The sequence below is a fragment of the Penicillium daleae genome (genome assembly GCF_028827525.1).
Source record: "Penicillium daleae strain IBT 16125 chromosome Unknown utg000004l_segment0_segment0, whole genome shotgun sequence".
NCBI lineage: Eukaryota > Fungi > Ascomycota > Eurotiomycetes > Eurotiales > Aspergillaceae > Penicillium > Penicillium daleae.
The window spans coordinates 234,971-262,603 of record NW_026623152.1 but is presented as its reverse complement, the minus strand read 5'-3'; the positions used below and the strand labels follow the sequence as shown (position 1 = coordinate 262,603).

General features: G+C 51.7%; 9 protein-coding genes across 9 annotated transcripts; 4 read left to right on the top strand and 5 right to left on the bottom strand.

Annotated features, from left to right (window-relative positions):
• Window positions 1-1,766: 1,766 nt before the first annotated feature.
• On the top strand, window positions 1,767-2,963 carry N7458_003819 (uncharacterized protein; the record flags this gene model as incomplete). The annotated part of the gene is made up of 1 exon (XM_056907201.1): window positions 1,767-2,963. The coding sequence occupies one exon, from the start codon at window positions 1,767-1,769 to the stop codon at window positions 2,961-2,963; it is 1,197 nt and encodes a 398-aa protein (XP_056767928.1).
• Window positions 2,964-3,486: 523 nt separating this feature from the next.
• On the bottom strand, window positions 3,487-4,149 carry N7458_003818 (uncharacterized protein; the record flags this gene model as incomplete). The annotated part of the gene is made up of 2 exons (XM_056907200.1): window positions 3,487-3,911; window positions 3,984-4,149. 2 exons carry the CDS (start codon window positions 4,147-4,149, stop codon window positions 3,487-3,489), a joined length of 591 nt encoding a protein of 196 aa, XP_056767927.1.
• A 3,405-nt stretch (window positions 4,150-7,554) lies between these two features.
• osm1 (putative fumarate reductase Osm1) lies at window positions 7,555-9,663 on the bottom strand (the record flags this gene model as incomplete). The annotated part of the gene is made up of 4 exons (XM_056907199.1): window positions 7,555-7,652; window positions 7,724-9,406; window positions 9,479-9,547; window positions 9,627-9,663. 4 exons carry the CDS (start codon window positions 9,661-9,663, stop codon window positions 7,555-7,557), a joined length of 1,887 nt encoding a protein of 628 aa, XP_056767926.1.
• A 1,629-nt stretch (window positions 9,664-11,292) lies between these two features.
• Window positions 11,293-13,036, bottom strand: N7458_003816 (aldehyde dehydrogenase; the record flags this gene model as incomplete). The annotated part of the gene is made up of 4 exons (XM_056907198.1): window positions 11,293-11,437; window positions 11,538-11,986; window positions 12,075-12,468; window positions 12,582-13,036. 4 exons carry the CDS (start codon window positions 13,034-13,036, stop codon window positions 11,293-11,295), a joined length of 1,443 nt encoding a protein of 480 aa, XP_056767925.1.
• Window positions 13,037-15,132: 2,096 nt separating this feature from the next.
• Window positions 15,133-16,313, top strand: N7458_003815 (uncharacterized protein; the record flags this gene model as incomplete). The annotated part of the gene is made up of 4 exons (XM_056907197.1): window positions 15,133-15,319; window positions 15,373-15,443; window positions 15,497-15,660; window positions 15,704-16,313. 4 exons carry the CDS (start codon window positions 15,133-15,135, stop codon window positions 16,311-16,313), a joined length of 1,032 nt encoding a protein of 343 aa, XP_056767924.1.
• A 448-nt stretch (window positions 16,314-16,761) lies between these two features.
• Window positions 16,762-19,458, bottom strand: N7458_003814 (glycoside hydrolase family 78 protein; the record flags this gene model as incomplete). The annotated part of the gene is made up of 1 exon (XM_056907196.1): window positions 16,762-19,458. One exon carries the CDS (start codon window positions 19,456-19,458, stop codon window positions 16,762-16,764), a length of 2,697 nt encoding a protein of 898 aa, XP_056767923.1.
• Window positions 19,459-21,175: 1,717 nt separating this feature from the next.
• N7458_003813 (uncharacterized protein) lies at window positions 21,176-22,832 on the top strand (the record flags this gene model as incomplete). The annotated part of the gene is made up of 2 exons (XM_056907195.1): window positions 21,176-21,676; window positions 21,738-22,832. 2 exons carry the CDS (start codon window positions 21,176-21,178, stop codon window positions 22,830-22,832), a joined length of 1,596 nt encoding a protein of 531 aa, XP_056767922.1.
• Window positions 22,833-23,886: 1,054 nt separating this feature from the next.
• Window positions 23,887-25,202, bottom strand: N7458_003812 (PCI domain-containing protein; the record flags this gene model as incomplete). Its single annotated transcript, XM_056907194.1, has 2 exons — window positions 23,887-23,916; window positions 23,973-25,202. 2 exons carry the CDS (start codon window positions 25,200-25,202, stop codon window positions 23,887-23,889), a joined length of 1,260 nt encoding a protein of 419 aa, XP_056767921.1.
• Window positions 25,203-25,952: 750 nt separating this feature from the next.
• N7458_003811 (transcription factor IIF subunit TFG2) lies at window positions 25,953-27,219 on the top strand (the record flags this gene model as incomplete). Its single annotated transcript, XM_056907193.1, has 4 exons — window positions 25,953-26,222; window positions 26,286-26,547; window positions 26,602-26,798; window positions 26,854-27,219. The coding sequence occupies 4 exons, from the start codon at window positions 25,953-25,955 to the stop codon at window positions 27,217-27,219; spliced, it is 1,095 nt and encodes a 364-aa protein (XP_056767920.1).
• Between the last annotated feature and the right edge of the window lie 414 nt (window positions 27,220-27,633).

Genomic DNA, 27,633 nt, shown 5'->3' with positions numbered 1-27,633 from the left:
TTGCAGACTCCCAGAGCTCTATCGGAGATGATGCAAAGATTCTGGAGGCCGATTCGGGAGATTGACGACAACGCGGAACCGGTCGGACAAACGACGACTGCGCGACAGGAAGCTGAAAATTAACGGGGACAAGGTGACAGTCGAAAGTCGGTCACAGTTGATCGGTCGATGGGGGCTCGAGGGGCTCGAGACCGATGACGAGAGGTCGCGAGGGAGGGGGAGGGGGGGAGAGGAGAGGAAGCGGGGGGGGGGGAGAGAGAGAGAGAGAGAAGGTAGGGCAAGAAACAGCCCACACGGATGAACTTTCGAAGCTAGGATGAACGACCGTCCTGGGGCGTGGGTGGACAACGCAGATGGACCAGGATAGGATGGGTTGGGGGGGGGAGGAAAGAGTGAGTGGAGGAGGAGTGAAAAGAGGAGCAAACGACCCGGTTGTTATGAGTGGATCCACCGAAGAGCTTGAGAGGGGATCATAGGAAGACCTGGACGAGGAAGATTGCCAAGGTTAGGATGGAAGAGACCTGGGAGAAAGACAGAAGAAAGGAGGAGGACGCAGATAAGAGAAAGAAAAGAAAAGTTTTTTTGGCATACAAGAAGGAAGTGTTGGTATTGGTATTGGGTGAAGTAGTGGGTGGTGGTGGTTGGGTTTCGATGGTGGTGGATTTGGAAAGGAAAAGGTGACGAGAGCGAGAGGCGGTGATTTGGTGATTTGGTGATTTGGTGGGGGACGACGACCAGTTGGCTACTGACCAGACCTCGACCACTGGCAAACAAAAGTCTCTCTCTTTCTCTGTCTCTTTCTCACTACTCTCCCTCGTTTGGACTATTTCACTTGTGAAAATCTCCCCTCCAGAAAATCTCGGGCAGGATGACAAGGGTCGACAGTCTCATTCGCCCAGGAAAATTCCTACTCCTCCAAACGGACCGTTAAATGCTGACATCAACACTGGCGGATCACTGTAACATGGCCCGAAGCAGACAGACCACTCCGACGCCTTGGTTCCTGGCGGTTAGCACCAATCCGGTAGCTAATGGGCACTATAGTTAAAGAAATGAATCAATTGATTTGATTCAAATACATCTATAGGCCGTATAATCATATCTATCTTCGCTGTAGACGGCAACATCCCTGCCCTGGCCAGCTGCAGCTGATACCATCGGATCTCAGCCTCTGTCGTCATCCTGTCGGGGTTCAAGTAAAATAGCCACGAAAATCAAGCATTGAGCCTATCAGGACCCTTGCAGAAGCTTGAACATACTCCTGAATGAATGCATGCCTAGCCGAGGTCGTGAATATCTATCCAGAGAGGAGATAATCCTCCGATGGGGTCTCCCGCGATATACAGTGCTGTCGATATATCCCACCTCATACTCGACACGAGAGCTCTAGGACCTATGGCTATACACATCTTGAAATCCATCTTAGGAAGCATATAAACCATTCAAAGATCCTTGTCTTCAGCAATTCCAAACCACCTACTAACCAACAACAAAGTCTCCTCGCATCGAAATCTCTCCTATACCAATCTCAGCCCTACCCATTCCACTGATCCCTTCACATGCTCCCCTTCCTACTTCGTCCGGCCCCAGGGTTCCTTCCAACCGAACCCTCTCCTCTCAACCACCAGCCCTTCCCAACTCAAGCCATGAACCACATACACCCATCGAAGCAACCCTCAACCCGTACTAAACCCGCCTGAAAATTCCCATCACCCTCAATCCTTCACCATCAGGCACACCTACCACACCGCCAGAAAGCACCAGCCATGCCCGACGACCCGGAGAACATGCGGGGTACCCGCGACTCTGCCCGCCGCCCCAATCCCAACCACGACGAACGCCCGACCACAAAGACAGACGCAAATGCGCCGAGTCACCCCTCCACGACGAGTGACAATGGCACGCCGTCACTGGCGAGTCGCATCCAGAGTTCGGCGGCTGGTTTAGCCCGCAGCGCGATGCACGGCGCGAGCTCGTCCTCAGATGCGGCGAGGACGTTGGCTGGCGCGACGCAGGGGAAAGCTAGCGGGTCAGCGACACTCGCATCGGCGGGTTCGGAGGGCCTTGTTAGTCGGGATATTGCTGCGCGAGGGTCGGGAGCTGGGGCTGGATCTGGAGCTGGGTATACCGGACCTGGCACGGCAGAGTCGTTTCGCAGCGAGACGACGAGCTCGACGAGCGGGGGATTTGAGATCCCGGCGCTGTCGGAGGAGGCGTTTCAGCGATTGGGCGCGTACACGGATGAGACGGGTGTGTCGCTCGACAGCGTACGAGGGGATGCGCACCGGGATACCAGTCTGGCAGATCTACAAGGCGAAACGGGGAATTGGAAGGGCAAACAGCGCGCACATGACCCGATGCAACTGGACTATACCAGTGCCTGGGAGCGCGCAGATCATCCTGGGTCACAGACGAATACGTACGAGCCGCAACCCAGCGACGGCGCGGCAGTGGTCTCCTTGCTCGCTGATACATCATTTGATGCGGACTTTGGGGGCCCGGAGGATGTAGGGCTTGATCTCGATCTCGATCCGGCTGCGACACCGGCGCCACTGACAGCCGAAGAGATCAAAATGCTCGACTCGTTTCGGCGGCAGATTGGCGATTCTACAAACCCAAGTTCCCAACATCAACAGCCGGGACTGTCAAGTTTTAGTCTTGTCCCGGATATAGACACTTTCCTTCAGCAGAACGATCCGTCTGGGTTTTCTGAGAGTGCTGATGCAAGTTCTGTGTCTGCTACGACTCTTCGCGACTCGGTTATTGAATACCTCCCGGGTGCGCAGGACTGGGTTACCGTGCATGAGCGGTACCATGACGAAGTCTGGGGCTATCTACGGCCTGCGCTGGAAGCGGCCAAGGCTGAAATTGAAGAGAGGGGAACGGAGGCGCGGGAGGGAGATGAGAATGATGGACCCGCTGTCAGGCGGTTGAAGATGATTTTGAAGCATATGCGGGCATGAGGACTGATTTGCATTTTTGGAGTAATGGCAATATACAGGGGATATATACTATGCTGAAGCATGATGGATATATGGTGTTTGTCTAGAAATTATATCGATCTGTCGCAATATGATGAACTGGCGTGGACAGAGTACCTGTCAGTCTAGAATTTCCAAATATCATGTATTGACCAAACCGATTTAGCACTCTGGGCGCTTAGATCCCCTTGTGCCTCAAGAATCCCCTGACACTGAGGCGGCGTTCACCAGGGTTGCTCTTCTCTTGTCAACTTCGAGTATCCTACATATACTCAGACTTTGAGATCTACAGAAATGAAGCTGGACATCAGTCTGAATGAACCTACACAAATCAGTGGATAGTCCTGGAAGAAAATCAAGGTTACAGCTTTGTTAGTTATCACCACCCCACAAAACCAGTATTATTTTCATGCCATCTTTGATCCTGAGTAATCGATATTTGTGCTGTTATTAACTACTGATTCATCTGCATCAATCTCTCCCTTCTTATGAACGACCACAGTCTTTAGAGCCTCGCCCGGGGCTTCTCCAGACCCTTCACAGCTTCAGCAACATTCATCACATCATCAGCTCTACATGCAGGACCTCCCCACCGCACGAAGCCCCCCTGATCAACAGCCCAATACCCACTAGACTGCCATCTGCTTCCACTCTCCGTAGGCCTATTCCAAATGCCCTGTTCTCTGCCTAGCTTCCAGACATTTACCATGCCTGCCGGACTAAGAACATGGCCCCAAGAAACAACTCCAAGTCCCCATTTTGCGTAGATCTGACGCTCCGCATCGACAACTACGGTGACAGAGTCTGCGCCCCCAAGGGCATTCAGCCATTTCTCTGTGGATGGCTGGTCACTATGAGATACGGCGATGAAATTGATGTCGGGGTGGTGAGTAGCTGCAGTACGCATCGCAAGGAAGGTTGCTTCTGCGACTGCAGGTAGTAAAATGTGATGATTAGTCCCAACTATGAATACTTGAATAATACTTTTCTATGGTAACGAACCTGGACACCCGCAGTGTCGGAGAAAGGCTATGATAGTTGGCTTTCCATTGTTGGTGGGGAATACCAACTTTGGGTCTGACGGGGCTATATCGTCGACTCGAGGAACGGGTGCTAGTTCAATGTATGATGGAGAGAACCATGAGGCGAGCTCCTGCGAGATAGTCATCCTGGCCGAGCTCTGTGTCGTTATTTCACTTCCTTCTCTCCATTCTCTTCTTTTGGTAATATGCTGACCAGATTGTTAGCGGGGTTTGTTTAGTCTAAGCCCGATGTGGACAGGAACGGCTACGTCATTCCAGGGCTGGGATGTGTCTAGGAAATACGTGATATCGGTCAATATGGATATGGTTACTCATATTATCGAGGATGGAGATAAGTAAAGATGCCTCGTCTGCGAACAGCTGATACCAATTCAGCCTTGTATGCCACACCTGTCGACTCGGTGGGACTCCCACCATCTTGGATCACATTCCGATGCATCCCCGCAAGGAAGGGGCTTCAGTATGGCCAGCCTATTTATATTTAAAAATATTAAATCAGTCAACTAAGAAGATATTGTTAGCAATGATGTGCTTAACACGTTGAAATGACAATGATTCAACAGGAAGATAGCAATCTACTAGCAAGCCAGACTACTCATTAGCTTGGTTATACTAATTAGTTTGTTGTCCTACTTGGGCAAAGCAAGTTAGTCTCACAACATGGAAAGAACTCTGTATTCTGACTGAATCCATCTAATTTAACCAGCTTCTAATCTAAGAAACGCCGTCGTGAATAACAAGAACAAAATAGCAAATAATCAAACCAAAACCAGGTGTATAGTCAGTCCCAGTCTATATCAACACCAGTATCCAATAAAACGCCATAGACAACCTAACCTTTCTATACGATCAAAAAGGGAACTCAAAAGAACCAAACTCAATCCGTCAAATCGATCATCATATCTCTCAGCCCTAGCCGTCACCACGCCGATCACCTTGCGTGTACATGCCCATGGTGAACAGTCAACATATGTGCCCGAAGTTTATCATCGCGCCCAAAACCATACTTTTTTTCACACCAAGGACACTTGAGCGCATCGCGGGAGAGATGCTTAGATTTGATATGTCGCCAAAGCGACGAGTGGACGGAAAAACTGCCACTATAGGTGCAGTTTTTCCAATCGCATCGGAAGGGACCGGGTGTGTTCGTTCTGGGAATTTGAAGGAATGTTAGCCAGGAAATTATTAAGATTGTAATGTACAGTGGCTTACGAGCCTTTTGCCCCTTGGCATGAATGAGAGACTGGTGCCTCCCGATCCGCTTCAACATTGATGTGAGGTGTATCGATTGGTAGTAGGCCGGCAAAGCTATCGCGAGAGGAGTGCATACTCGTTCTAGAGCCGAGAGTAGCCTGCAAGGCATCATGCGCTGCCACGTGCTGGTGCTTGAATAGGTCCCCATCTATGCCCTGGTGTGTGTGAAGTGGAGCGATGTGCCCATGCGGGATGTTCAATGCATTGTGGCTGGACCATTCCGATGCCTCGGATATTAAAGAACCATGCGAAGAGTTCGAAGAAGCTTGGCCTTGGTACCCAGCTGTGACCGGCGGCGATCCGTGCTGAGATAGAGTTTGCTCATGCATCAAGCCACTGTCCATCTAGTCCGCAGGCTGGGATTGTAGCTCAAAATCAGAGTCTGTCCACGGAGACGCCATAATCGAGAGAGATGGAGTGCAGGTAAAAAGAAGTTTAGTGGATCCGACGAAAATAAGGAATGTGAGGAACATGTAAAGAACCTTAGACTGTGGAAACAGAAGACAGGACTTGGTGGTGCCTAAGAGCTTTACAATGCTGGAACCAGCGCTTTATATAATGATAACAAGATACCGTTATACCATGTGAGCACATGCGCATCACAATGAGAACAAACCCCGATTTCCAGAAAACGCTAGAGATAGAATTGTTGAGGCTCGCAAGAAGTATTGAAATGTAAGGAGGAACATTGAACATTCCGCGGATAATCCCCCGACACGATAGACTTTACTCAAGTTCCAAGCCCTGCATGTCTTGCAGAATCAACCGCAGGGACCAACGGTCCAACCCGGGGTACTCGTACAGCTACGTAGCTGCACTACGTCCTCCGCGTACGCCTTACCCCTTGAATTACATTCTTCTTTTTCTTCTTAGGCTGATCCTTCCTAATTTCATGTGACGTACCCGTGCAAGGCGCCGTGGCTAAATGGCGATCAGCCTACCCCCTTGGATTGAATTCCGATCACCAGTGCTACGGCGGATCCCTTTTTTGAACCTCATGATGACCGTTTAGCCACGGTCGTCTGTGGCGCATTTGTTGAACTACAGTAGGAGACTTGCACTTTACGATAAGATTCAAGGAGACCCACAATGTTCTAGACTGAATGAATCAAGTACCGTAGTGAATAACTTCTGCTAACCCTTCCTTGCTCTGTCATCTATATGTCGATAGTGCCGTTCAGCACCCCTACCTCTGGCTCTTGAATCTTTCGTAAACTATGAGAACCACTCTCTCCCGCTTCATAGCGAAATAGAACAACAATGCCCGAAAAAAAAACTAGAAGTGACTAGGCTACATAATCATCGGCCGGAGGGATACAATTTCCAAGCAAGGATCTCGCTAGCTTTGGCCTTCTAGCAATTTCATCCTTACGAGATATCATAGCTCTCTATGTCCACTATCAATGATTGAAAATGAGATGAATGACACAACATATACCATTCGAGTCTCTGCTTAGCAGTGAACCTTTCCTCTTTTAGTTAAATACCAATAACCAGCCTTTGCTGTTCATAGCCCAGCAGCACTTACAGTCTAATAATAAAGCCGTGGGGAAGAAGTGGGTCTGCGTCTAGCTCAGCACATTCCAACTACTCCGTACTCTGTAGTCTATTACTACTATTTTTGGCGTTAGAGCATAGAGCAATATAATAGATAAAGGCCTTAATTATTCTTGCTCTGCTTCTTCACTTACCTTTCCTTATATTCCCTATTGATTCCGATTCCACCTGGTTTCAGGGTATCCGAGGTCTCGTAACTATAATCGCCGCCAACGACCAAACTGGAATCACCGTAGAAGCACAGGGTAAGGCCCTACTCTCTTAGGTGGACATAAACCAGGAGGATGAATAATGGTGCATAGAGAAGCAAGGTAGATACGAACAACAAAAAACTCAAGGGTGAAGGGGTGAGACTTATCTATCTCTGAGAGATACCTCCAGACAAGCTGAGCTACAAGGAATAAAGTACGGACAACGCGGAACCACCAGTCTAGAAATTGTATTCCGAGAAAAGGTAAAATGTAGTATGATATGTTACAAGACCGAACCACACACCCCAGCAAAAGAGGGGGTGGGCACATATATCATCATCGAGTCGGCTTACAAACCAAACTCGCAAGCCAAACTCAAGCAACAACGAGGCAAGACAAGGCAGGACAGGACAGCATAAAATGAGGACAGGACGAGACAGGGGACGGGGGTATGTTATTTAGAAGGAGGTCGTTACAGGGGAGTGAGCATGCGCGATCATGCCCGCTGGCGGGGTTATCGCCAGGCGCTTACAGCTCCAGGCTGGGGGTCTGGCCCTTGACGCGGCCGATGACGGTTTGGGCGGCGTATTTGGGGATGACCTCGTCGTCGTGGAGCATGGCGAATTCTGTAGGAAAGAGGGAGGGTTAGCATTGGGTAAATGGATGGGGGGTTTAGTTCTAGGGGATAGTAACGTACCCTCGGTAGCATCACGGCCCATAAAGTTGAACAGAGCGTTAGCACCGCCGGGGTGCTCGTCCAACCAGTTGGTCACGTCCAGGACGATGCCCTTGACGACGATCCACAGGTCGTCCTTCTTGTTGTGCTTGGCAATCTCCTCCATGGAGAACTCCTTCTCGGGGATCTTGAAACTGGCCACGGGGTCGGCCTTGGCAGAGGTGTCCTCGCCAGCGGGGGTGGCAGCGGCAGCGGAGGCAGCGCCAGGGGCAGCAGTGACGGAGGGCAGGCTACCACCGGCAGCGGCACCGTTCCACTCAACAGAGATCTTGCCGGGGGTAGAGGGGTCAATGTGCAGGGAGATTTGGCCGAGACGCTGCTGGGCACCCGAGGAGCCGTTGGAGATGAGCTTCTTGAAGAGGTGCTGCGAGGCAGAGTCACCGGCGACACGGCCGTAGACGACACAGCCCAGCAGGGAGGAACCACCGAGACGGTTGGCGCCGTGGACACCACCAGCCAGCTCACCGCAAGCGTACAGACCGTTGAAGGGCTTCTTCTCGCCGTTCAGGACCTCGGAGTGCTCGTTGATCTCGATACCACCCATGGTGAAGTGGAGAACGGGCTCCATGACAGCGACGTGGAATTCATCGTCAAGGGAGAAGGGCAGGTTGTGGAAGAACTTCTTGTTCCAGGGATCCTTCTTCTTGCCATCGGCAATGAGGTTGTACTCATCAAAGGTCTTCTTGAGGGCAGCCTCGCCGCAGCCAATCTCGGCAACGAGCTCCTTGCCGGTCATCTTCTTCATAAGACCACGGCCAGAGTAGTGGCGGGTGTGGAAGTCCAGCACCTTGGAGGCCTTGCTGTTCAGCACCAGGCGGATGGGCCACTTGCCCTTCTCCTTCTCCTTCCACATCTGGCCGGACACGTAGTCACGGTGGCCCAGCTCGTCGGAGAAGCGCTGGCCGTCCGAGTTGAGCAGGAGACCACCCTCACCACGGAGGGCCTCGGCAGCGAGGAACTTGAACTTGGCAGTGGGGTCCTTGGGGTCGACCAGACCAGTGGGGTGGACCTGGACCTTGTCCATGTCGATGCCGTTGGCACCAATCTCCATGAGCATCTTCTGACCGTCACCGGTGGCGTGGGTGCCGTTGGTGGAGGACAGACCGTAGGTATCGGGACGGTGCTTCTTGAGGAGGGAGGTGTCGCTGAAGTCAGCGGCGTAACCACCGGTGGCCAGAACGACGACACCGTCGGCCGTCTTGGTCTCACCGTTGAGAGTGTAGGTAACACCGGTCACGTCGTTACCGGACTTGTTGACAGCGGTAACGTGGGCCTTCTTGATGATCTGAACACGGGTGGGCTCGGACTCGGCGATCTCCTCGAGGCGCTGCATGAGAGCGTAGGTGATGGCCATACCGGGGAACTTGGCATCGTGGCCACGGTGGGTGCGGGGGTGGGAGTGGCCACCCAGCCGGGAGACCAGAGTGAGGTCGAGGTTGAAGACATCCTGCAGCCACTCGACAGCGGCGGCGGACTTGTAGGTGAGGACCTTGATGAGTTCAGGGCGGGCCTTGTCTCGAGCAGACTTGAGTGTATCCTCGTAGAAGGCCTTGACGCTGTCGGGAATGCCGAGGTCGACCTGGGTGCGAGTGAGGGCACCGTTGATGCCGGAGGTGGCCTTGGTTGAGTTGCCACCGAAGAAAGCTTAAAAATGGGAGTAGTGTTAGCATCATGAGTGGAGAGTATGGTGTCTGCGATGGATAATGCTGAACGTACCCTGCTTGTCCAGAACGAGGACATTGCCGCCGTTCAGGTAGACGGTGTGAGCGGCGCTCAGGCCGGACACTAAGGAAAGGCTGTCAGTCGGGAGTTCCACAGTTTCTGAAGGGAAAAATAATGCGGGGGAAATGGGGAGGCGACTTACGTCCACCGCCGACCACAATGACTTGAGGAGCGGCCATAATGTGTGAGGGCTGTATATGTGGGAGGAAGGGAGGGAGGGGGGGGGAGGGAAAATCAAGGGCGAGAAGAGAAAGAAGAATGGGAGGAGAAGAAAGAACGGAAGAAGGTGAAGGGGGGCTTGTGATTTTATGGAAAATACGACTCGGACGGGTACTGTCGAGTAGCAAGAGGGGATCCGGGGGAGCAGCTCAGAAGCCGACGAGGTGCTATCGGCCGAGGCACGCGTGGAGAAAGTGGATCCGGGCAGGAGGAGAATGTTGGTAATGGAGACAGGACGGCTGGTTCGGAGCGCAAGTGGGAATAGCTGATCAACTATCGCTATGAAACCTGGGGAAAAGAAGGGGAAGGGATATGATGACGGGGACAGCTCATGTTCGAGGGAGAACGACGATAGGATGGATTCCAATCACATGCATTTGGAAGATCGTGGATCGTAAGACCTTCTGATCAGAAGCTCATCTTCACATGCACATGCGTCACGACATTTCGCAGTGTATAATGTATCTAGTACCAAGGGGTCGTAAGAATAACAGGCCATACAAGAAACAATACTGATTGTCAATGCTAATTCACAAAGCATACAGAGCATAAAAGCTCAGTTCCAGCTCATTCGGTAACTATCTCTCCAGGAATATTCCGACCGTGCTGTCTCTCCGCAAACCGCGGGAGTGTCGGTCGGCGGGCGGTCCTGTGAGCCTCGGAAGTACCAAAAACTCGCAGGAAATGACCGAGACCGCGACCGCGACCGCGACCGAAGAATGCAACCGGAGCCGGAGTAAGGAACCCTGCAGGGAAATAGGGGGACTCATCTGAAGATCACAAAATTCCTCTATCATCTGAATCCATTTTTTTTGGTAAGATAGAATCTCGAATAGAATCTAGAAATAGAACCTACAAGACCATATTTCCTCCGTCCACACCCCCATCTTCTTCCCAGACAGGCAAACCCAGTCCCCGACCGCTGACTCATTTCCAGTCTGTGATTGGCGGAACAATCCCAAGCAAGCTGACATAATCCGGGGGTCGGAATTGCCTAGCCCAGTGCCAATGACATCACCGCCTCTGCCCGAATCCAGCTCGGGTCAATTGCCGACGGAATTCACACTCTCGCTCGGTCGGAGATCAATGTGCGAGATACAAATTCAGCACAATTCCCCACCATTCACCCGGCTGCTGCTAGGTCTGGCTTATCTGCTGGACGCGCAAGAGTGACTCGGGTTCGTGTGTCCCGGCGAGCGCGTTGGTTGGGTGAGCAGCGTGGCTCGGGGTAATGCAGGCCGAGGGCAGTGAGGTTGGAGTCTCGCCGGAAAGAGGGCCGAAGGTGAGGATTGTTGAGGATTGGAGGGGGATCGGGGAAATAAGGTACGAGGGTGGTGAACCGTGGGATGTTACGGAGTACTCGATGATGGATCGGGATCCTTTGTGGTTTCCTTCGGCTTCGTCGGCGTGAGTGGCATGATGGGTCTGGACATGCGACTCGGATGATGTTGGACAGCCCTATTTGAACAAGGCTCCGAGGGAAAGCAAAGCTCAGATGGACTGAATATGCATTATATGTTCAAACCAAAGTCTCAACCAACAGGCTATACATATGCAAATGAACTCGCTACCGCTCCTTCCACAATACACTAATCCATCCAAGTCACACTCTTCGTCACCAGGAACTCATTCAATCCCTCATCCGCATTGAACCGACCCCAGCCACTATTCTTCACTCCACCATGCGGCAGCACTGGCTCATCATGAATCGTCATGCTATTAATATGCACAGCCCTAGAGAAAAGAACAAGTCAGCACGTCAACAGTCAAAACACAAGCCAACCACAGTCCACAATCATATCAGAATTTCCATCTCCAAGCTTCTCCCACTCACCCAGACTGAATCTTCTTCGCCATCGCAAGTCCCCTTCTCAAATCGTCCGTAAACACACTCGCCGACAACCCATACCCACTACTATTCGCCATCCGCACCGCCTCCTCCTCACTCTCGAATTCCATAAACGCCGCCACGGAGGCAAACGCTTCTTCCTGCCACAGGGCCATATCCTCGGTGACGCCGCCCAGGATGGCGGGGGCCATGCGCACGCCCGCATCTGCGGAGAGCGGGACATCTGCCGCGCCGGAGATGAAATGGGCACCCGCATCGAGGGCGTTGGAGATGAGCGCTTGCACGCGGGTTTTGGAGGCTGTGTTGACGAGCGTGGGTGGGAGAGACGATGTTGAGGCGCCGGCAGCGAGGGCAGTTTTGAGTGCTGTGATGAATTGGGTTGCGATGGACGAGTGGACCAGGATGCGGTCTGTTGCCATGCAGATTTGGCCGGACTGATAATGATAACATGCGATTCAACAGATTAGATCTTGTCTTGACAACACCACTGACGATCAGGATCCCATGGGTGTGTAAACTCACATTTAAGAAAGCACCAGCCAACACTCCCTGCACTGCGACGTCCAAATTCGCATCCGCGCATACAATCGAGCTATTCTTTCCACCCAGCTCCATCAGACAGGGCTTCAAGTTCTGCCCACAGACCCGCGCAATCTTCCGGCCCACAGCTGTGCTCCCGGTGAAATTGATCTTGCGCACAGCCGGGTGCTCGATCATCGCGTTGACGACCTCGGGCGCGTCCTCTGGTCGGCAGTGTAGGACATTTAGACAACCCGCTGGTAACCCGGCGTCTTCAAAGGCACGGCCAATAGCCCAGTAGCAACGCGGGGTAAGCTCGGAGGATTTGAGGATGGTCGTGTTTCCCGCTGCCAGGGCACAGGCAGCTGATCGTATGCCGAACACATATGGCGCGTTCCTGGTTGCTGGTCAGTATACAGAGTATGGTGATGCACGGCGTGCGCAGAGGTAGATAAAATAGTAGCTATCATAAAAACAGACTACTACCCCAGTAGTCAGTCCTATACATACCACGGCACAATCCCCAAAACAACCCCCATCGCCTCCTTAAACACAATCGCACTCTGCCCCTCCCCCTCCAACACCGGCACACTCCCACAAATCGAAGTAATCCGCCCCGCAACATCCCTCAACATGCGAATCGCCAACGGCACTACAAACCCCGCCGACGCCCCCTTGTCTGCGCCCATCTCCGTGCGCATGTACAACGCATTCTCCTCCAGCCGCTCTTCTAGCAGATCGGCGGCTTTGAGGAGGATGTCGCGTCGCGCGGTAGGTTTGGTTTGCGACCAGGCTGGGAAGGCGGCGTCTGCGGCTGCGACGGCGCGGAGGGCGTCGGAGGGGGTTGCGGATGAGGCGGTCCAGCAGGGGGTGTTAGTGTAGGGGCTTGTTACGGGGAAGGTGGTGTTGGTGTATTCTTCTTGGCCGTTTATGAGGAGGGGGACTGTGAGGAGGGAGTTGATCATTTTGGTGGTTGGTAGGAGAACTGGAGGGTTGAGATAGGTTGGAATTGGAAGTTGGGTGATTGTGTAGGAGAGCAGAGAGTTGTAGTTAGTGGTGAAGGCGTAGGAGGAGGATTGTTAAGGTTATTGAGGGGAATTGAGTATGGACTTCCGTACTGTATCTCTGCGACGGAGTCGAGATGTTTAGCCCCGCCATTTACCTTCCTCCGATAGGAATGGCTACTACTGTCTCCGTACAGTTGTACTCGGTGCTCCGCTGGAGATCCGCTGTGAATGGATTGTACGAAGATCCCTTCCCAACTGTTGAAATCAGCACTTAATTCATACCCACTTTGCACTCCGACAATCCACAAACTATTTGCTCCTCGTCCACCGCAAGGTCCTCGATGATTCCATGGAAACAATCCAATTCACACTTACATGTGTAATATGCTCCTATGTACTAGTTCATGCTGCCTGCTGTCCTCAATGTCACCCCCCGCTGTGGCTGAAAGGCCCGCGCGACAGCCGGCCCACGCGGGACGTCAGAATTTAACCTAGAGTGGATGGCGTCGGGGGCAGGGTCACAGGCTATGATCATCATGAAGTGAGTAATGACTTGCAGTTGAATAACTATACAAATCAATGCTGGAGTTACAGTACGTACAGACTATGAAGGGACAACAGGATTTTCTGGGAAAGACTGCCAATAGTTCACCCCAGCAGATACAGAGCAAAACCCCTGACGCGTCGGGCTCCACAGTTCTGAAATTCGGGGGGGAGCCTCGGAAGGTGATCGATTTTCTTCACAATGGATGATGATTGAAAATGACACAAATTGCCCGGCTAGGTTTATGGAAGATATTTCGAACTTGACGTATTGAAGATATACTTCAGGTTCGAATTAGGTACGGTCTCGGACCCCAGCCAGGGTTCTATTTTGGACCCTGCAGAAGCTTCCGTGCAGCCGAAATCCAGAATCCCCTGTCAATCCCCTGTCAATCATTGTCTACCTTGCATCATATACGTGATAAGTTGGCTATAGAGTTCGATGGTATTACTATATCCCTTGCGCTTAGCCAGAGTCTGGCTCAGTACTACGGCCGAAAAGGAAACTATTGACGCATGATCTGCACGGTTGACCTGTCACTTTGCGGATCGAGTGTGGATGATTCTGATCTGGGAGATGATGGAACGTGGTTTACATCCACGAATAAGTCGCATCAAACATGTGGATGTGCTCCATATAGAAGAGTCTGAATTGGATCTGCGGATCGTTGCATGAATCGTGCAGACCTCCCGAACTATAGCAGCCTCTCGTGCAACCTGCCATTGCTGATGACAAGGCCTCCTCAAATACAGAAATATTAGCTTCCATATAAACCTTATAACTCGTCTCAATTTTCAGTAAAGCATACTGTCTGTCGCCCATCTACCGCACCTTCCCTATCAGACGGCGATCACAGCCCCATCCTTCCCGATCCAGCCTGCAGAACCCACCCACTATAACCACTGGAACCACGAAAACACCGTCCCACCACTTTCCACCTCAGGGTCCCTCGAGTCCCCAATACAGAAGAAATTTGTCATAAATAATCACCGCGGCAGCCTTCCCTTCCCAGTCAAGATGTGCAGCACTAGTACAACTGAACCAGAACATATCGCCCCATCTGACAGAGGACTCCACATCCAGCCAGCAATGTCGTTGCTCTCCGAGTGCCGGCCCATCTGTTCCAGCGCCGTGCTAGCATGTTATTCGCCTAGCTCCATCGGATGACCAGAAAATGGGAACGATAGTGGCCTCCACTGCTATGTAGGTCCCTCGCTACGCGAGACGCGCATCCCGGAGTTTACAGTTGAAAGGCTACTTGCTGTTAATGATCGACGGTTGGTGGAGGAGTGCGCTGTTTAATATTGGCCCGGAATGGAAGGTACCGAAGAGTGTCAGGCTGTTATGCGTGTAGGCTGCGCTGGTACATAGCCAGGGTAGAGGACACCTGTGGTAGATTTCCCTCCGCAGGAGTTTCGTTCTTTCTCGTGTGATTCGCACCCTCCTCTTTGCTTTGCATCTTGTCTCTCATTCTTCTTGTCTTATTTCAGAGCCATTGGTGCATACAATTATGGCACCGAGTGCACGAGGCTGGCAGATGATCGAGATCGTCACCGTCTTGGTGGCGCTGTGTTTTATCTCGGTCGTACTCAGAGTGGTCGCTCGTTTGCAAAGGAGGGTTGGATTTGGCGTCGACGACTATCTAAGTGTCTTGTCAATGGTGTTGATGATTGCCATGCTCATTGAATTGGGGTTATGTGAGTTGCTCAACGGAGTGTGGTTTTTATCCACGCTGACTGATATTCAACAGGGTGTTCGATCGGAGGCAATGGGGCCCACATCAAAGATCTCGATGCAGATACTCTCATAAACTACTGGAAGGTATGCTCAGCAACTATTATAATTGTTTGAAGAATGGTCACTAACGTGTGTAGATCTTTCTCGCAAACCAATTCACCTACTTCCTCCTCTGCCCTGCCATCAAAATCTCCATCATCTGCTTCTACCGCCGCGTCTTCACAACCCCCCCACTTCCAAACCTTCACCTTCGGCCTAAACTGCCTCATCGGCGCATGGGGAACAGGCATCTTCCTCGCTTGTGCAGGCCAATGCCGCCCACTACGCGCATACTGGGACCACAGCGTCGAGGGCCACTGCTTCGACGCAAACCTCTTCTTCATCGTCAACCAAGCCTTCAATGTCTTCATGGACTTTGTCATCCTCATCCTGCCAGTCCCTATGATCTGGAATCTCCATCGTGCATGGCAAGATAAGCTCGCGTTGAACGGCGTGTTCGCACTGGGCTTTTTCGTGTGCTTCGCTAGCATATACCGCATCGTCGTGCTGTTCTGGATTAGCCCCGCTGATGCCACTTATACGGTCTACCAGGCAACCCTCTGGACACACGTTGAGCCCTCTGTCGGCTTGATATGCTCCTGTCTCCCGATAATCCGCGGTCTGTTCCCGGCGCTCAAGTTGAAGAATCGGTCTAATCGGAGCGATCGCCCTTACTATATCAATTCTGATATCAGTAACTCGAATTTCTTGTCCAAGTCTAGTCCGCGCTCGCCGGATCTGGAGTATGTCAAGATGGAAGCTGGGATACATGGGTCACAGATTGACCGGACGGGAATGGGTCGATTTTTGGGTGATGAGTTGCATCCGTTGAATATCAAGGTTCAGACTGATATTGCGATTACACCGGAGAATGACTCTGCTACGTCTGAGACTGCACGTATTTCGCATCAGTGAAGGCTCTTGGTAGTGGAATTTGATACGACGTGATGATTTCATTTTATTTATTAGTGAGGACGTCCTCACCTCTTGGTGCTGGTCGGGATGTTGGTTTTTTGTTGGCGCTCTGCGAACCATGATCCAAGGCACACGTCTTTTAATTCTACTTGATTTATTGGATGTAGTTAATACAGCACCCTCGAGTGAGCAGTGGACCCATGTAAAGAAACAAATAGATGCCCTGGCAACCTTTCGGAAGGTCCCTCTTCCATGAGCTTCCGTTAATATCTCGTCAATTGAGGTTGGACATCTTAGCTCCTCAATGATGATTCCAGTAAACCTCTCACAAGCATACAATGGAAAGCAATTAATTATTGAACATCAACCACCCTCTCCCACTTCAAATTCGCACTTTTAAAAAGTAATCTATCTGAATCAAGATATAGGTACGGAGATTTATGCGCCCCTAAACAAAAGTGTCTTCCAACTGAAACATAGGCGGCCCCAAGGCCTTCGGCGGCCATCCAACCTGACTATCAAACCTCGACTCAAACGTATACCTCCCAGAACCCACCCACCGTCCCTCTTCATAACCATCACCAGGCACAACAACCCTCGCCCACGAATTCGGCGGAACAACAACCTCCATCTCAAACCTGCCCCCCTCCACCTTCCACCGACACTCCAACCTCCCATAAACAGTCTCATAAATAACCTCCGCGCGACTAACCGTGCCCCCAGGCACGGGGTTCACCAAAACCCGCCTCCACCCGGGATCCAGCGGACTCACGCCCGCAACGCTCTTATGTAACCAGTTAATGATCGAGCCAAGCGCATAGTGATTGAAGCTCGTCATTTCGCCCGGATTCACACTCCCGTCGGGACGCATGCTATCCCATCGTTCCCAGATCGTTGTTGCGCCCATGGTGATCGGGTACATCCACGACGGACACGTTTTCTCTTGCACCATGCGGTATGCGAGTTGCACGTGGCCGGCTTTTGTTAGGGCGTGCGTGATAATCGGCGTTCCAGCAAAGCCGGTTGAGACTTGGAATTGGGTGCGGCGGACTAGCCGGGCTAGACGGGCGCCGGCGTTGGCGATTTGTGATGGGGTGTCGAGGAGATCGAAGACTAGGGCGAGACTTAGGGCTGTTTGGGTGTCGCCGACCAGGTAGCCTTCTGGGGAGATGTATTTTGCTTGGAAGCGCGCTTTGAGGGAGAGGTAGTCTGCTTCGTAGCGGGTTGCGTCGGCGGTTTTGTTTAGGATGGTTGCGATGCTGGAGAGTGTTTGTGTGACGTGGACGAGGTAGGCGTCTGCGACAAGGGTCCCGTCTGTGCGGGCGTTGCCTGGTTGATCTGGTGGTGCGGTTGGATCGAGCCAGTCGCCTAGTTGGAAGAGTGTGTCGTCCCAGAGTCGGTCTGGTCCGCGCTGGATGCCGCGGTCGATCCAGGCTGTCATGCTGGGGTATTGACGGCGAAGGATGTCGGAGTCTCCGTAGTTCTGGTATAAAGTCCAGGGTAGCAAGACGGTGACGTCGTCCCAGATAGCTTGGGGGAAGACGGGCCAGAGCTTTTCGGAGATGACGTTTGGGATGACGAAGGGCGGGATGGCATTTGGCGAGGCGAGCTGCTCGGCTGCAAGATCTTTGAGCCAGTCACCTAGCATGCCGGCTGTGTTGTAGAGGAAGCTGGCTGATGGGGCGAAGACTTGGATATCGCCTGTCCAGCCGAGGCGCTCGTCACGCTGAGGACAGTCCGTTGGGAGAGAGAGGAAGTTACCGCGCATGCTCCAAGTTGCGTTCTCGTGGAGCTTGTTAATCATTGGGTGCGAGCAGTTGAACCAGCCGGTGCGTTTGAGATCCGTGTGCATGACCTCGGCCGTGAGACTGTCGAGGGTGAGAGGGTTCGCGGTATCCTCGGGACTCCATCCGTTGATTTGGACGTAGCGGAAGCCATGGAATGTAAAGCGTGGTGCCCAGTTGCGGATTTCGTTGCCGGCAGAGGTGATTGTGTCGGTGCACTTGGCTATACGGAGAGGGCGAGTCCCCAGTTCTTGGTCTTCGAGAACTTCGGCGTGGATGAGACTCACGATGTGGTTGGCAGGTTTGACGAGTGATGGGATGCGGATACGTCCCACAAGGTTTTGACCAAAGTCGACAATCGTCTTCCCAGTCGGTGTCTTGATGATCTCGACTGGTTTGACGGCCTCGGTGACTCGAACGGGCGGCGCATTGGGCGAGACGAGCTCTGTTTGAGGGAATTCGGTCTCGCGCACTGCGTTCCAGGAGGACTCTGCAGTGAAGGAGCCGTTTGTCCAGCCTTCTTGCTCTTCCCGGGCATCATATACCTCGCCATCATAGATCTCACTGGTAATCAGGGCTGACTCATGACACTTCCAAGAAGAATCCGTCACGATAGTCTGCTTCTCCACGCCTGAGCCAATCTCCAACTGGGCAAGTAACGCCATCTCATCACCGTAGAGGAACCTCCGACCACCGAGGAATCCGAGTCTAGTGGCATACCAACCCTCTGCAACCTCCACTGCGATGGCATTTGAGCCGTTTGCATTGAGCAGGGATGAAACGTCGAAGATTTCATAGTTCAATCGGTGCTTGTAGCTAGTCCAACCGGGTGCCATGCAATGATTACCCACGGGAACACCGTTGATGTAGGCTTGGAACACACCGAGGCTGGTAATATAGAGGCGGGCATGATTCACAGCTGTCGCGGATAGGGTGAATGTCTTTCTGAAACGGAGAGGCCGCAGCGGACCCTCAGCTTGCTTGACCGGCCTTGTAATTGCCTTTGCAGTCCAGTCTTCTCTGTTTAATAGGCCGCACTCGACAGTCGTCCATTCGGACCATTCTGTTGGCTCTGCATTTGTGCCGCTGTGTGCGCGAACGCGAACTTGGGCGGTTTCGCGAGACTGGAGGGGCTGACTTGGCCAGGGGACGAGGACAGATTCAGAGGACTGGACATGGTAGGATTCTGGGGATTTGGACTCGCGAGAAATTTCGAGGGTGTATGCTGTCTGCTCCCAGTTGGGGATTGTGTGGTTGGTTGCCGCAAATTTCCAGGAGATGCGGGGTTTGGAGACTCCAATGCCGAGTCCAGAGGCATGCTGCTCAAAGGATAGAGATGTGACAGATGGTTGTGAAGACATGGCGATTTATGACAATGTATGAAGATAACTAGGATAGCTAAATTCTCAATTGAGCGAAACTGAAGGATTAGGATTAGTGAAGCTGTGAACTGTCCTCGATGATTTGATCCCGTTGGGGGATGCTCGTGGGTTCGGGTCAATCGATGCCGATGGATGAAGCACTTGGCCCCGCACACCCATTTGACCCCGAGTTTTCTCCAGCTCGAGTCATGAGACACTGCTACCGTTAATCAGAAGATAGCATGAATATCATGATCGGAATACACAGAAACCAACATTTTGCCGGAGATCGGACCGATTTGCCGTGACGCTCCACCTGGCCATCTCCACCGCACGTGGAGATGTGGATACAATGCTAGCAGAGAAGAGCATAGGTAGCCGCCGGCTTGGACTACTGTACAGTCTATACTTGATCCGCTGGAGTAGGTATGCCGGACACGAGTCGGTTCACACTAAACCAGAAGTCGTAGCCGCCTGGTTGGGTATGGTAGTCAAAAATGTATTGCAGACACTAATTGACCTGCCTGACTGATCGTCAAGAACCGCAAACGGTATCCGGTCTTTTAGCAGAACGCTCTTCTCTTCATCAATCTCAACATAGACCCAGCATGATCTTGCTCTTTGTTCTTCATGTCCAGAAACCAAGATGAGGGTTAAGCGCCCCCAAAGTGGTTAAAGTTGCCTAATCCTCCAAAGCTCCTCTTCTAAACGCGTGATTCCCAGATACGATACGCACATTCAGCCACATCCCGGAAAAAGGTCGAGGCAACGGAGGGGTTCCCATTTCCTCTTTAACGGCAGAACTTCGGCTGATTGCCCCCCGGGCGCACCCTGGCCCCGTAGTCGTGATCACCTGTATGACTTGCCTAGTTCAAGGGTCGTACCTATTGTAGTTAACTGGCTGACGCACAAATGACTAAGTTGACAACCCCCCAGATGAGCTAACCCCGGATTTCATCAGCATGCATTGCGGAGAGGAGGATCGGCACTTGACAGAATGCATAGTAGTGGTATACCGAACCTAGATAGATCACACTGTCAATCTTCGCCAGTCCATCTATCTCAGAGGCCATATTATTCTCGACACGACTCACCGAGGTGAGTTACTGACTCATCCCGAAAAGAATGCCAAAGATCGGGCCGCGAACGACCACCGAAAAAAGACGGAGAAAACGGAGAAACGGAAGCGACTGCCACGACCAATCCCAAGGTTTACGCGGCACCACTGGCTAATGGCTGAAGTTTCTCTTTTTTTTTTTGGCCTTTCTCATGGTCTCTCGCCTTTCTAGGCCCTGTCTCTTTTACCCTCCACCCCCGAACTCGGCACGTTTAGCGTTTGGCAGTTTTAGCTTTTCCGGGGCGCTGGGATCTTTTTTTTTTTTGGGCACCTCCGCATTTTCTTTCCTTTCTCTCATTCCAATCAGACTGCCCCGTCTTTTTCCCGGCAGAGGAGAGTGAGGGAAAAAAATAATTGCTGCCATATGGGTTGGCGTGGCACGGTCGAATCTGGTGATGGTCCCATTTCTACCTCCGGGGTAATAGATGCCATCTTGAGACAGGACACTGGGGAGTGGGTGCATACATAAAGAGCTTCCCCTTGTCTGCTTCGACGATCTCTTGCTCCACTGGTTGTGTGTTACTCGATCATCTTGACTCCCCTTTCTACTTCTTTTGATTACATCTTTGATATATCTATATCCCCTCTGTCGACTGCACAATGGAAAAGCCCAGTGCCGACTTCGTTGAGGACGCGGAGAACCAGCAGCTCGGCCATATCGCCAACCAGGAAGACCATGAATTGAATAAATGGCAGAGTCTGAAGAAGTATCCCTGGACCTTCTTCTGGTGCGCCTACGCCGTCTGGTGTATTCTGCTCGTCAGTTTCGAGAACCAGGCGTCCGGCAATGTCACCGGTATCCCGGAGTTCCGCAAGGACTTCGGCCATTACTATGACGGGAGCTGGGTGCTTGAGGCGAAATGGCAGTCTGCTTTCAGCGGTGCTCCTGTCGCTTCCGCTGTCATTGGCGCTCTCTGCTCGGGTCAGATTGCTGATGCCATTGGGCGCAAGTTTACTATTCTCATTGCGCTGTTGATCAGTTTTGCAGCTGTCACGCTGGAGTTTGTCGCGACTACTAATGAGATGTTCTTTGGCGGCAAGTTTCTCAATGGCTTTGCCGTGGGTGCTTTGGCTTCGGTGCCTGTTACCTATGTCGGCGAGGTATGTATCCCTGCATCCATTGCTCAATTTTCGGTCTCTCATCACTGACTCGTCGTTATAGATCACTCCCCTCGCTCTTCGCGGTACCCTGACTTGCTTGACGGCCCTCGCCTATGTCATTGGTCCTCTCGTGGTCGCCCTCATCACCAACTCGACCGGAACCTATTCCAACCGCTGGGCCTACCGCGCCGTCTTCTGCGCCCAGTACGGTTTCGCAGCTATCGCTCTCGCCGGCATCATGTTCATGCCCGAGTCCCCCTGGTGGCTCATCTCCAAGGGACACGAAGACAAGGCCCGCACCTCCCTCCGCAAGCTGGGCTACAGCGAAAGCGAGACCACCAAGAAATTTGCCCTGATTAAAACCACCCTCGAGGAAGTCCGCCACGAAACAGAGGGTGCCACTTATCTGGAGTGTTTCCGCCGATCTAATCTCCGTCGTACCATCATCTCCATCCTGCCGCTGAGTATCCAGGCCTTCTCCGGCGTCGTCTTTGCGGCTGGTTACTCTACATATTATATGCAGCTGGCTGGATATAGTACCGCGATGAGTTTCCGGCTCCAGATTGTGCAGCAGATTGCCTCGCTTGTCGGTAACGTCATGTCATACTTTGTCATTGACCGCGTCGGCCGTCGCAACCTCATGTTCTACGGTCTTGCTATCCTCACTGCGATCCTGATGCTGACGGGTGGTCTGGCCGTTGTCGGATCCCAAACTGGTAACCCCAATGCCCCGGGTGCTATCAAGGGTACCGTCGCTTTGATTCTTATCTACTGCTGGTGGTATAACATGACTATCGGTGCAGCTGGGTATACTATCCTGGCTGAAGTGTCTACCTCCAGACTGCGTATCAAGACTATTGCCATCGGTCTGGCGCTGCAAAATGCTTTGTACACTATGTGGTCGTTTGTCCTGCCTTATCTTTTCAACCCGGATGAGGCGAACCTTGGTGCCAAGGTTTCCTTCATCTTTGGCGGACTTTGTGTAATTTGCCTTGTTTATCTCTGGTTCTTCCAGCCTGAGACTACCGGCAGGACGTATGCCGAGCTTGATGAGATGTTCATGAGGAAAGTGCCGGCGAGAAAGTTCAAGACCTACAAGACTGATGCCGAGGCTATGGGTGTGGCCGCGAAAGGGGCGGATGAGATCGAGGCTTAGCTGGTTGATATGCTGCGGCCCCATTGACGGGGCAGGATTTGGATATATGTATCATATACAACCTAATTTTTACCGAACGTATTTGGTCACTGTCTGTTTTTAGCGCTGGAAACGCCTCTGGAGAATATACTGTTGTCGAATGACTTTTCTCAATGGCCTGTTGAAAACCATGCAATCCTATACGTGACTTTTACTATGATGTTAAAAATTCATAAATGAGAGACCTAAGTGACTGGTACCTGCTGTAGCTTCTCATTTCCGGCTGGAAACTTTCACTGTTTGTAGTACTCAGCCATATGCCTGTGTTTGCCTCTCCCGTCCCTCTGACCTCTATAGGCCGCTCCAACCTTGCCAGATCCTTCCTACTTTCTCATTTCAATGCCTCTATATTTTCCGGTCAACCTATCTACAGGCCTATATAGATAGTGTCTGGACCTACTCTGACGCATCCACAATGGAAGCTGTTGGCTGCGTACTAACTTATGATGAAGGCCGCTTCGTTACCTGGCTCGGATTCTTGCGTGTCGAAACACGAAAGTCCCCTGGACATCCGGGCTGTGATTGCAATATACAACAGGTGTCACATGGTGTGGGCAGTCACGTTATATACTCTTTGGCGGAGCTGCTCCAAGGTCTCTTTTTTTCTTTTGGATTCGCCGTCGCCGTACCACCGAGTGTGCGTCTATATTCCAAGCCGAGTCGGGACTACGTGGAGCGCGTTCGGAAGCCGAACATTATTTAGCTCGTCAATTGTCGTGCCGTCGGACTCTTTGGGTTGGGCGGATATGTGAGGGTTCCAGGAGAGGCGCCCTAAATATGCGCGGTATCTGGTAGAATATCCTTAATTCGGAAAGCTGCACACACAACGAGATTATGGTATGGAACTGTCCAATCGAGATACTGTCAGCGGCCAATCAGACTGCCTCGGACTGCCACTTGAATGCCAGGAGCAAATAGATAAGATATCTCAATCAATCCGTGGACTACTACAGAATGTTCATAGGGGTGTAATTTGGCATCAATTCGTAGCATTTCGTCAAAGTTATCTGGTCTATCAATGCACCATCTGGCTAGTAGCAAATTCCTGAGTAGAAGGTCAGCATGGACATGATTGTCCATAGATACCTGGGTGTTACTCACAGGGAACTGATCAGCAATGCTGGTTGCAACACGTTCAACATCCTCAGCAAGCTCCTGTACTCCCTGATCCCATTGGCGCAGACTCGACCCATTTGCACCAGATCCCGCCGCGAGGTCCGAATCAAAGGAGATGACCCCATCGATTTGGTCGATTCGACCACGAAGACGACCCTGTTCTACCATTCGCGCGGCATAGGCCTCTGCCTTTTCTCCGGCGGAAAGATCACCTGATGACGTGAGTCCCAGAATCTCGCCAAGGGCGTCGACATTGATGTTTTCGTAGAGCTTGCTAGCAGCAACGAGGTTGTGTTCGATGACCGCCTTGTCGAGAACGGTCGTGCCGTCAGCGGTCACAGCAAGTTGGTGAGGGGCAAGCTTCTTAGAGAACGCGGCGACCTCGTCAGCATTGAGAAGGCGGTCCAGGAACATCTTTTTCAAAATTGAGAACTCATCCACTGATGAGGCACGGTCATCTTTGTACAGACGGGAGAGGGAGCGTGAACGCTGGGGGCCGGCTGGTGCCAGAACTGCGCAACGAATGGCAGCAGAAAGCGCTGCGAGTCGGTCGCCTTCATCGACGCCAGGGGCCAGGCTGACATTAAAGTATTCCTGTGCGGCGTCTAGGAATCGCCGGCGAGCATCGAGAATCCGGGCTTGCGACAACTGGAAATACAACTTTGAGTCGTGGTCTTCCAGCTTGCTGGGTAAGTTCTTGATACGGTTCAAGAACCCTTCTGCGTTTGTGGTATCGTCGTCCTCCAGGTAGTATCGCACGATGCGAATCCACAGTCGCGCCTTGGCCGCATCGGAGACCAGTCGCTGGGAACTGTCAATGTTGATGCCCGAAAGCGCCCGTGCCGCAGCGCTGTATTCTTCTTGTGACTCATATGCTGCTGCAAGTATCTCGCGAATCTGTGAATCTTGTTCCTCTACTGATGTAGCGCGCGACTGAAGCAGTGTGACAGCGTGTTGTCCGGTCTTAATCTTGACTTCGGGATCGAAGTTTTGCAGGGCGGCGATGAAGGAATCGAGCAGGGGACGAGCTGATGCAATGCTTATATCTTCATTTAGGATGGAGTCCAGGTAGTAGACAATATCTTGGGCGAGCTCATCGCCGGACGAGCGAGAGACGATATCGTTGAGGAGGTTGTTGTATTGTTCGAGCTTGGTGGGCTGGTGGGTGATGGATTCGATGGACGCTAGAGCAGCAGCAAATTTTTGAGACGCCATGATCAGTGAATGAATGGTGTATCTCGACCACGAAGAGAAGTGGCCACTGTATGACGGAACTCAGACCTGGTAGTGAAGCTGGCAGTTGGAGAATGTTGTGGGTTGGAGATGGAGGTAGATGGAGAGTGGATTACCGGCTTATCGATAAGCAAAGGCGGAGAAGGCATTCAGCATTAACACTGCGGCGCGACCATAGCAGGGTGCAGCATTCAGTTTGAAGCAGAACCCTACCTGTGATCGGAATCAAAACAAGCTTATAGGAGCTTGTATTTTTCTTAGTGTCTGATTCGATTTTGTTGTACCATCTGAATGCAAGTGTGCTTGATTACATACATGATATGATTACCGAAGTTAAACACAACAAACCCATAAGCCAAATAATGTAAATACATAATGAGCTTCGAGAGCTTCTCTTTTGTCAGTATGCCCTGTTAACTATCTCAATGAAGGACTCTTCCTGCTGGATGAAAGAAACACAACTCGGATGAAGTCATCAAAGTTTCAGAACAAAGTGAAAGTGCGGCTCTTCTGTTCACCGCCTGCCCAGTCCAGCTGGCCAGTTGATTCCAATCTGGTAGCTCTCTGCCCGCTTTGTGGCGCAACTCCAACTTCGCCCTTCTCCCTCTTGCTCCTCTCATCCACGCTCTCTTCTCGTCGCATATCCCAACTCGTTCGCTGTGTGATCACCAACTCGATTCCTTTCTTTTTACATCTCAAATACGACTGCGCTTGCTCCCACCGACCACCATAATGGCCCAGGTCAAGCCAGACCCGGATGCTATGTACATCAAGCCCGATCCTGATAGCAAGGAGGCTATTCTTGCAGACCTAGAAGATGAAGATATCTACGAAGATGCGGGAGATCTAGACTTCTCGGCCTCAGCACAGAATGTATGGCTCTCACGACTGCCACAGCAGCTGTGGGACCATTGGGCGACAATCGATGAGAATGCGGACGATGACGAGGAGATTGAGATTGGAACAATAAGGATAGAAGGTGAACCAGGGGATCTCAAGCGGGTACGTCTTATGTCGATCGCTTTTTCCAGCTCATGAGTTCTCACACTTCTTGTTGATACACAGGTCAGCTTGCGACTCCACAAACGAGAGGGTAATGAGGACATTCCCAAGGACTACACCCTGCAAAAACAATCCATGTCCACAAATGCGGCCCACATGACCCAAAATACCTTTGTTTTCACAGAAAAGGATATCCCCGGAGCTGAAAATCGCTTGGCGTCCTTTGGAGAGAAGCGCTCAGCCTTGTACGAAGCTATGAAGCGTGACGCGCGGAGGAGGCAGCAAGGCAAAAAATGGGAGCCCTACGTGCGGAAGACAGTTCCAAGTGTGTTATACCCATGAATGTGTGATTGTGACGCCTTTGTTGACATATTCTTAGAACAAACGGCTCTGGTCGGACAAGTGAGCGAGGAGTTCAACCTTTTACCCGTGGAGAATGAAGAATTGCGACGTATTTCCGAAAAAGCAGCCGTCGAAGCCATGAAACCGAAAGAAAAGGTTCAATACATCGACGATATCAGCCCCGATATCACCAATGCCGCTATTCTCCTGCCTACGAACAAGGGTCACTTTGTGGTATGTTTCGCCCGTGGCTGCTGGTTGCATCTTCAATTGCTAACAACTTTCCCAGCAACAACTCAAATCGGTCAAGGCCAAGGCCCAAGAGAACAAGTCTATCCGTATCCCGCAAAACGAGTTGTTGGATCGTATTTTCGAGTGCTTCAGAGAATTCCGCTACTGGCCTTTCAAAACTCTCAAGGCCAAGCTTAAACAGCCTGAGTCCTATCTCAAGGAGACTCTGGAAATGGTTGCCCACCTGGTCAAGGCGGGTGACTTTGCCATGACATGGGAGCTTAAGCCTGAGGCTCAGCATGCTAACTACGCTTCCATGTCCTATGACAATGTCAAGGATGAGAAACCACCAGACATGGATGACTATGATGAGGGTTCGGAGGAGGATCCTACCGTCTCGGGCATGGTGACGGATCATGACTAACAAAAAAGATCCAGCGAAGTTATTCACAATGTGTATTAGATTAGAAAGATATCGAGATTAATACGTGGAAATGGATGCACATTTGTGACTACCCCGGATTTTCATAATCAGACTACTGGGCCTGGAGGTATAGAGCCAATTAACAGACAAGGAGAGAGCAGCTCCTTGCATTCAAGATTTTGAAAAAGTGGGTTAAAGAACAATTAGCTCAGCCATTCAAAGTCTATTTGAAGATATATATACCGAATCATCGTGTTCTACTTTGAGAAGCCCCGTAGGAATATCATCGAATGTAGACCACCTCGCCCACGGTGACCTTGTTGTACCTTGAGAATATCACGTGATGCGATATGGTACTGTGGATCCACCCACGTGATCAAATACGCCACCGGCGGCTATGAGTGCGAGGCGTCA